The following is a 10696-nucleotide window of genomic DNA, read 5'->3' on the forward strand; positions in this document are numbered from 1 at the left end:
ATTCCACGCGCTAGTATCCTTCCTTCAGATTCAAAGAATAAAAAAGTACGTTTCTTTATAAAGTAAAAGCATACTAAGGATAAGGATTGTGTCTATTGTTGATCAGCATGAAATGCTTGCTTAACTTAATCAAACTCGTCTGCCATATCTGTTGCTAGCGTTATGAAGATCTCAAATGTTAAGAAGGAAAACTGAAACTTCGATATATATTCTACGACCAAATTTAAAAGTTAACCAAATTTAAAAGAGTAATGAAAATAATGAAAGTCCGAAAGAACATTAACTTTACGCAAGTGTTTCATAAAGACGGCTCTATAGCGAATATCGACTGAATCATGTTTTTACTAGAAGGTCCCTGTCGCATTGCCAACAAAAAATTACGTATTTCATGAAATCATGTATATTCTATAACGCTGCGCATGTATGTTACACAACGAAAGACTTGAGATAATTCCGATTTAATTATAGCGAACGAAGCGGAATCATACACTGTACTGGTATTATAGACATCGGTTAAACTCGGTAGCTTTCGATTATTGGCTCTCTATAACGATTAATAACGTTACGGTTGTCGATAAAGTATATATCTTACCTTCGCATGAAAAACCTTTCTGTCATAAAATGGTTGTGGAGTAGTACAGAGGAAATAACGATCGAGTTTAATCGATATAGAAAGCTATAAACCAGCCTTACATTTACTTGTTTATATACTTTTCTATCTGATCTGTTTTGTGTTCAACCTACAACCAGAAAGCGGTGTTGGCATAAGAGGGGCATTGAAAGTGGATCGAATCGAACCATTTATGTAAGAAAGGTCTTAGTATGTAAAAAAATATTACAAGTTTTAATATTTTTCGACAAAATATTTATTTCATTTGTGGAAGTGCCATAGTCGCAAAAGTTAATACGAAAAGTTGAATTTGAAGGTCATACATACATTAATGCGCAAGCGGTAGAAGTTTGAAAATGAATGTGACGCATTTCCAAGGATGTTCATAATGGTTACAAGAGATTTTTCAATAAATACTATACAAAAGAGAACTATAGAATATCTGTTCTTGTGTTCAATTGGTTCAAGATTTTTTTTCTTCGATCATCAACTGGGAAACGTTTTCGCAAAGGTAAGTTAATTTTGCGTCAATCGGTGAAACAATTTTCAAGTGTTGCAGGTGTTAGAGTAAACTTAGAATGCTCCGTCTATTGTGGTTATGAGAAAACAGAAGTTTAGAGCTATAATTGAAGTATAATGAAAACGTGTGCAAATTAAGATATGCTAACGAAAAAAGGCAATTCTCTAAAAGTGCAACTACTGTACGCACGTACGTTAACGTATTCTCATCAAAACCAGAAAAAAACCTGTTAAAAAATCAATTTTTCCTCAACAAAGTGAAACAACATCATAATCGTTTAAAATAACTGTTGAAAATGCACAAAGAAAAGTATTTCAAGATACTCTCTGGGTTTTAAACTTGTTGGCAATTTTTTCGATTTAATTAAAAAATATGTTTTTTTTTATTTTTTTATCACTTATATGGATAAGAATTAATGTGCGTTCTTTTCTTCTTTGTATATAAATACATTGTATATTTTCTGTATTGTGAAAGTAAATATATATGTATTTATGTATGTATATATGCATGGAGATATTTTCATAAAATAACATATATTCGAATCTATTGAAGGCACTTTTTCAAGTAAACAACTTGTATTGCGCAGTTTATTTATATATAGGATGGTGTGTCTTCTTGAAATTCTTATATACTTCTTTATTTTTATATATATATTCACATATATATATATATATATATATATATAATGTACACAATATTAAACATAAAAGAATACGGCTTTAGTATTACGCATGCGTAGCATGTGTTCTTTAGTTTCTAGGAAATCAATCGGGATTCTATTCCGATCCAAACACAAAACCTGTACAAGATAATTTAAGTGAACAAACGGAATTGTTGTTGTTTGCTGTTATGGACTTTGTTTACAAAATATGCAAGAAAAGTGCTGCTATAATTTCATATTCAATTCATAATTCATATCGCATGGAGGGAGGGCTCGATACGGCTGCTCTTTACAAAGTTGGATCACGTTTGCAAAGTTTTTCTGAGTGACGTTAGATGTATACATATGTGAGGTAGAACTACTGTTGGATTATCTATGGTCGCAAGTAATTTTGAAATTGACAATAAAAAATTACAAATATTTCGCTTAGTGTGAATTTTGATTACTGTCCATCTTAAAACAAGAAATTTTACGCTCAGTGACGGTGTACTTTACTTGCCACCACATTTGGAGAACCTACAGATATTATAACGCATATGTACATTCTTCGCCTACGTGAGAGTTCGAATACATTAATCTACGTTCAGCTTCACTTTCGCGAATATTGGCGTAAATATCTATGGAAAATGGCGCCCAATGACCTTCAAACCGTACTTAAGTCTAATCATTCAACTGATCCCAGCCGACCAAGTATTTTGGGGTTTTTATACATTAATTTAAATACCAACAACTCGCCAAACGATTATCATAACTTCCTTTTTTATAACAACCACCACTAGAGGATGAAGGGTGTAATCATTTTGTCAATAACGATTACAACGCCCAGAAGGAAGCTTTAGAAACTCCACAAAGTATATATATTCTTGGTCCACATCAAATCCTGAATCGATTTAAGCCTGTCTGTCTCCTCACCAGTATACTATCTGTTGTAAATATTCCTCCTGACCCAAATATTAAGCTATCGACTTTAAATTTGGCACATGCAACATAACTTATAGCAAGAATACCTCTGTTTTTCTAAAGGAGTAGAAAATTGTGTTCTTGCCCATTACCCATAAACCAAAAATAAAGATAGAAAAATTTGAATGTCTATTCTATGGATGATGTTAAAGTAACTGTACAAAAATGGTAAAAATTTACCTAGCCTTTGTAATAGTGTGTCGTAACATCATTTTTTTTCTAATACCTTCGCATATGAAGCAAACTTCAAAAACTCCGTAAAGCATCTAAGTTCTTAGGCGATTTCATATTCGGAATGCATCAAAGCATCTCCGTCTTCGTCTGTCCTTCTGAGGAATTGTGTACTATCAGCGGTAAATCTTCCCCCGGTCGCAAAAATGAAGACATCGCCTACAAACTTGCAAAAGAATTTGAAATGCACGCAAAATTAGGAAATTCCTCACTACATTACACGTTAAATAAAAAAACTGCTTTATCTATCTTCTTCAGATGGCTCTCCATGTGAACACATTTAAAGTTTGCTATGAGGCTTTTGGGCACCACTCCCGTTGTAAAGGTAATTGTGTTGTATTTAGGTTGCTGATTAGGTGGACAGCTGTACCTAGGATGTAAATTTGCTTGTTGTTGTCGTCAAATGTCGCTGCTACTCCACCATCTTGAATGCCAACAGAAAAACTTTCAGTTGCTATAACTAACTGTCTATCACTTATTCTCATTATCGGACTCTTTAAAGTCCATAAAACAACGTTGCTTACTGCGCGTAATTTACCTATGTCGTACTTAAAGTAGCTCTTACCCTTAAAATGTCACGATGTGTTGAAAATGGATTGTTGTTAACTATTACCGGCTGCCAAGCTTATGCATGTTTGCGATGGCTTAGGGGTTCAATCGCAATTTGGTCCTGTACCGATTGTGGGTGTGGATCTATGTTAGTTGTGTACATGCTTTTTTTCTTTTTTTTTCTTTTTTTCCTTCTTTTTTGTTTTATTGCACTTATACTAAGTTTTAATATTAATTAATTTAAGATTTACTTTAAGAGTCAATTGAACTCGACTGTCAAAATTTGTAGTGGAGTTTCTTGTATATGTGGAATAAATAAATAAATAAATGGCCGTTGGTCAGGCATAAATTCGAATTACGGATATCTAGGTTCTCCCTAACCACATTGTTAGAGTGTCTGTTACGCAGCTCCTTGCTCTTCTGGACCTCTAAAAGTCTGTCTTAACATTCTTTGGAGTGACATATTGGAACTTGGTAAGATGTAGAGAGGTATAATTTAAATCAGATTTATTCACCGTACTACCGAAAATACTCTCGGAGCTTTGTTATTTGGCCTTTCTGCAAAGGGGCCATTTCGAGCACGCCAAACCCTCCACATTCTCGAGCCAATACCAAGGGTTTCACAGCACTTCTTGGATGATAAGAACTGAATTTAGAAAGTAAGACTCGAGTGCTCCTTATTATATTTTCAATATCGGTCTTGGACCAATTAATAATGCCAAAGGAATGTGTAAATACAGGTATAACCCAATTACTGATGGTCTTAGTTTTGTTTCCTGCATTAAGGTTGGGTTTGAGACCCTTCTCAAGAAGCTTACTATAAATTTTTCCTATAGTCTGTTTTGTTTGGTTGATTGGGAACCTTTTTCACCTATAAATACCCCAAATATTTATAACCTCCTCCTTGTTGGGAGCTTCCATCGGTTTTTGATCACCTATAACCAATGCAGTGTCCCCTCCACAACTTTGTTTTTAACGACATGAGCCAGCATTTGTCTAACGCAAGATTTATATTTATTGCCGAACGAACTTATCAACAGCTTCTCTTTTTGTTCTTTTAAATCCGGTGTCGCTTCTTATTTTGCGCATTTCTCTGCTAAAGAAATTGAAACCAAGACAACATCATAGCTGACTAAGTGCGTCTCTTTGGAGTACGTCATTCATGATTGCTATAGGGGCGTTCTTCCCTTTGGAGGTAAATAAACAGACGTTGCAGTTATTCATTAGATGTCCCGTAAGACCAATTAAATAATTTTTATTATTATATAACAAATTTTTATAATTAAAGTAGGATAAACACTACCTTTTTTTCAGATGAGTGATAAATAAAGCATTTAATTACAAAAATGTTCTCCAGGTAATTTCAAAATCGCGACAAGATTAAGATTTTGTCCCCATTTGCAAATTGCAGGAACAGATGACCAACGTCAATTCTTGCAAGTATTTTGATCTTGATTTTCTTGTGGTTGAACACGTTTGGAGTTACCATTGAAGTAATGTGGATAGTAGTACTGTCGATTTTTTACTTTAATTTTTTTTTCGTTTTTTTTTCTTTCTAAAATATGTTTTAAATCACTTCCATTGTGCCATCCGTAACTAAAAGCGCCGAAGACGTGGATTTGGCTGCTGGATCTGCTCACTCATTATACAAACAGTACTTTTTTATTTTATCTCCGTGAGTGACAGTAGCATTCTTACTTTGTTAACGGTGCCCCAATTAAAATTTAAAGGATTTCGAAATGATTTCACAAGGTTAAGTCAACAAACCGTTTTGCGTTTGCAAGCGAGGTTTGTGATTTGGAAAATAGCTCTAGCTTCGATAGCAATTAGTTGACGCGCTTTCATGTAGCGTATCATTGACAGCTGGCATCCGCTATTGCAACGGTAGGGGACAAATCGTCGCTCTCAGAATCGCCTTGTAAAACGATTTCAATATCCACTTTTTCTATATCCTTCGTTTTAAAGGAAATACGCAGAGAGAGAGAAAAAATATATGTTTTCAAGTGCAATTTGTGAAATATTTTCTCAGTGTAACTACAAAATGTGCCTTAACCTTTATCTACCAACAATGACAGATGTTTTTCTTATTTTCAACTCTCTCTCTGTTTTCAATTCTCTATATATTTTATATTTACTTAACATACATATATATATATATATATATATGACTTACTACATAAGCGTAGTATATACTTGCACATAATGAGTTTTTCATGCTGGTATATAAATTCATAATATAACCCTGCATTTTATTATATTGTATGATATTTATTATACAGTAGTATCTATGGTTTGTGTAGAGAATAAGGGATAGATATATAATGGGAGTTATAAAGACTACTTACGTGTGTATTCAATATTGTTTATAATTTACTCTCAAACTCTAGCATCAGTTATCCAATGTAAAGATGATGTTGATGTGTTTCACTTGAATAAGTTTTGCTTTCACATAATAAAGAATTAAAATTATCATAGTCGAACTAGGAAAACGTTAAACGCCCTACTACGGCTTCGCCTAAAAGAATGCCTCATTTATTCTTCTAATAAGATGCCAAAAATTCTAGGGGATGAGTGCCCAATCGGTATATACTCCTCCTTATGGTGATTTGAACACTCGAACCCTGACTTGGCAATCGCGATTCTTATCTATTGCGCTACTCAGGTGAGTATACGAAAAATAAGACATTATATGGGGCATAGTTGTAAAACCAGTAGGGTTCATTGTCCGGCACGCCAGTTTACCAAACCATCTAGATATCTCGGAAATTTCTACTTATAGATAGCACGGCCAGACGGGCAGATAAGTTTATGTCGTTTCAACAAATGATTACGAATCGACCGACAAACTAAAAGATGCGTACATCTTAACCACTTTTGTGTGTTACATATACTCGTGTAAATTTAATATAACCTGTATAGCAAATTGTATGGAAAACACGCACATATATATATACATATATATAAAATAAATATCTGATATTTACCACAATTATTACAGACCCTGTCGAAAACAGGCAAATATCCCGCTTAATGTTCAAATAGTGTGTAAAACATATAAACTAACGAACGTAGAAGACCTCCTTTTGCTAAGCACTCGGTAATGTTTATTTTCTAAGAATTTAGTGGGAAAGATTCGATTGGGGGAAATTGATATCTGCGCAACAAAATAGAATGTTCAAAAAGGAAAAATAAATAAATAAATAAATGAAAAGCCTGTCAATCACGCGTGACTCCGTTTCCGTAAACACGTTTAAGTTTATTATTAAACTTTTATGTGCAGTTTTTGTTTTCACTGCACAAAAAATATCAGACAATGGTATTAAGCCTGTTATCCACAAAATAGCCTCATGAACGTATTCTGAGCACCATCACGGAGATATCACTAACCATATGTTTCTCTCAAGTAAAACTGTAAAACCGGTTTTGTAAACTTTTAAAGCGTTTTTGTTATTCGGTTATTCAATCATAAATTTAGGGACTACAACAACATGACATATGTGTTATACTCTCAGGCAGGTCACTAATCATTTTTATTATAATAACGGAGTATAGTGCACGACTATATAGGGAAAACTTTTAAAAATTAAAAGAAAATGTAAAAGAAAATTGTGTAAAAAATAAGAGAAAAAATTGTTGCAATTTTATACAATTTTCTGAGAAATAAGCAAAGGTAGCCGCATGCTTCATTCTTTTTTATTAATTTAGTATTTTTTGATACATTTCTCACAGTTTTTTTTTACACTTCTATTAACAATTTTCACAAAGTATTAAGTGCTTGCATATATTTTGATCATTTTCTCACGTGGAAAAGGCATTTAATCAGAAAAATATTAATCGAAATATTTTCTCTCATTTTCTACAATTTTTTCCAATCTTTTTGGCAACATTGCGGACCCGTATCGAAAGAACGATGTTGATTTAGCAGCGATCGAATCATCGACCTATTTTCGCACTTCTTCAGCATTTCGAAACCGCGTGCCAAGCAAAGCCATGCTGCATCGATCTGAATAAGTAGTAATCAGAAAGTGTCATGTCTGGTGAATACGATGGGTGGAGCAGAGCTTTGCCGTTCGGTCTGCAAAAGTGGGTCCTTGACAGCAATTGCAAAAAGCGGCCAAAATGGGATTTTCAGTCAATTCGTATGGTGGCCATTTTCACCGCTATTGTTGATCTTTTTTGAAACAATTCAACAAAATTATTTGCTTAATCGACAGTAACATCCGCAGCAGCAGTTCCATTTGGTTTCATCAGATCGGAATACATTACAACCTGCTGATCCCGTCATCCACAACAAAACGACCATAAATACTCCGCTTCGATGTCAACGTGGATGATTCTCCTGCACTAATCCGTGATTTTTACGCTTGAAATTGTCATAGTAGATCCATTTTTCATGGCTGGCCATAATATGCCTCAAAGAGGTCTTTTTTTCTTGTTTAAAATCGCGATGTTGAAACGGCTCAAAATTGCATGCTCAGCCAGTTCATATAGTAACTATTTTCCCTCCTCCTGTAAAGATCTATCTCCGAATAGCGTTAAACTGCTATAAAAAACCACAACTTTGTCTTGCGCCGTGGATTCGTAAAGTACTCAACCGATTTCTGACATGTTGTTTAAGTAAAAAGTGCTGAGAAAAAGTGTTCAGTTCAAGCGACAAGAGCCTCTTTGATGTCTCACAAAGACGCATTGGGAGTCGAAGATGACCGTTGAAAAGAAAGACCCGAAATTTATCAAAATAAAAGGTATCCACAAAAATTGCGAAAATGTGAATTAAAAGATTTAATGCATCCGACTCAGGGACCTGACCCGACACTATGATTTGCTTCAATTTCCGTGGGAATGTTTTGTCCGTAGGAAAATTTTGTTAGTTGCTTAAAAAAAAAACTGTAAATGCCACCTGCTGCAAATTTTTGATCCGAAACCATAAAACTTTCTGATCGATTGTTTTTGAAAAAGTTGTAATAGGTCATTAAATAAAATGATGATTCATTACTTTACCTTCCGATAACAACGTCAATAGACTCAGCTTTCGTCGCCAACGCTCAGTTTTTAAACAACGTAACGTTCGCTATGACAAGATTTTTTATCTCCTTCTTGTAAAACATTGACATACGTTTCAAATACCGTAATGGGATTATAAAGGGATTTCTATTCTGATAAAACATCTTCTAACATTAAATTAGCCAAAACGAAATTAACTGAACAGCATTTCTCCTTGCGCTTTATTGATTAGCACGTATAATATCCTGGCTTAGGTTCATCGCTTAGACCATAAGTGTTTCTCTCTCTAAGCTATTGGAATGTCGGCTGGAAAACGCTTAGACCATAAGTGTTTCTCTCTCTAAGCTATTGGAATGTCGGCTGGAAAACACTTCTTACTTATCTACATAGTTTACTTTACTTGAGTTATCGCTATCTCTTCTTCAGCTCTGTCAAACGTCGTGAATATAATTACGCCCCAGCACCTTGCGGGCGTATAATGACTACATAAAATCTTTATCTTTCTGATTGCATGATACTATCATGGTGTGACGCATTAAATCGCCCTTATAGTATATATTATATAATCTTGGGATTGATTTAGTCAAAGCTACCCGCTTCGCTAGCGATCCCTGGAGTCTTCAAAATCGTAAAAGTTTGAATACAAATCTAAAATATATGTTCACAACATAGTTAAGCAAAAAGAAGTTAAAAATAGGCGTGAAGAAAAATTAAAACTAAGAATGAAAATATTCAAGCATTGCCTCAAGTTGCAACTTACAATACGTAACACAAATCGGTTTTGAAATTCCAAGCAAAGGTAATCCCGTTCAGGTAATTACTGCATCTATAGTCTATAATATGGTAGGATGCTCTTGAGCGATTATAACTTTCTTGCTTGCTTTTATTTTTGTTTACATATATATATGTATGGATTTATAGTTGTTGCTTTTTTTATTTATTTATTTATTTATTTATTTATTTTTTTTTGCTCTGTTAAAGCAGCCATTTACCAGCCTGAACTGGTTTATCAACTCAAAGTGATTTTTGCATTTTTTGTTTTTATATACACATTTTACTCTACATATGTACATGCCAGCTTAGTGTCTTTGGTATAGACAAAAAAAAACAAAAAAAATTTCAACCATAAACTGGTTCATCAAGTCCATTGGTGGAAAAGAAGAAAATATCAACTAAACTGAACTAACTTCAACTAATTGCTTATGAACATCATTTTGCCACACCTTTACAGCTTGTAGAACGTCGATTTGTACGTCACTTTGTAATTTAATCAATTTATATTTTTCTATTAAAGATTTCATTAGCATATTTTCCATAGCATGTTCATCATCATCCGCGCTTAGCAAATCATCCACTAACTGTACGAAATGTTGCAAATTCAAGACATTATTGGCAGCTGCATGTTTTATTGTATCCGTTCCGTTTAGATAGCGTTTCATAAGTTTAACTTTCGCTGTCATATATGCATTACAACCTGCGAACAGCATGGATTCATCGCACAGCTGGGTAACGGCAATGCGTACAGCTTGTAACTTATCTTTGGCAGAAGCATTTAGTTGTGCTTGTTTTGTCCAAATCTCTTTCATTATGGTCGATAATGATGACGATGAGAAAGTTGTACGATTACTGTTTTCCACATTATCGGACCCATTAGTAATGCTTGCGAAACTACTCTCAACGGAATTATTAAGCGCTTTTAAGGTAAAGTTTTTACTATCACCCGGTAACACATTAGCATAAGCCAGCTTAATGTTAGCATTAGCAAATACGCTTAATGCAGCCACAGCCATTAACACATACAAAATTTTCAGCATTTATTTGGAAAATCTCTAACACAGACTAAAAAATCACTGATTGATTTCGTTTTGCACAACTTTCAGCTTTCAGTATAATGCTTCGCCTTATCAATTGAGGAATGGTCACGGAGGTTAGACATTCAGAGATAATGCATAGAATTGTTTATTATAAGCTCTCTCTGTTTGATGTTATGCTAAGCATCACCATGAACTTAATATGAATATCACGTACGTCATTTATTTTAGGTTTAGGGCTTTAAAATCTAAATTATATATAGAGTTTTTAAAAGCATTCTTGGGATTGTTACTAGTTCCACTCCTTGCTTCTCCCAGTTTCGACAATTTTTCAGATTACCGACTAATTGTAT

The 10696-nt window shown here is 34.1% G+C and overlaps 1 protein-coding gene across 1 annotated transcript; it reads right to left on the reverse strand.

The window, feature by feature from the left end:
* Positions 1-9500: 9500 nt before the first annotated feature.
* LOC119641439 lies at positions 9501-10322 on the reverse strand. The gene has a single exon (XM_038040129.1). It carries the CDS (start codon positions 10320-10322, stop codon positions 9705-9707), a length of 618 nt encoding a protein of 205 aa, XP_037896057.1. The 3' UTR covers positions 9501-9704.
* Positions 10323-10696: the final 374 nt, after the last annotated feature.

This window comes from Glossina fuscipes, unplaced genomic scaffold (genome assembly GCF_014805625.2).
Source record: "Glossina fuscipes isolate IAEA_lab_2018 unplaced genomic scaffold, Yale_Gfus_2 150, whole genome shotgun sequence".
Lineage (NCBI taxonomy): Eukaryota > Metazoa > Arthropoda > Insecta > Diptera > Glossinidae > Glossina > Glossina fuscipes.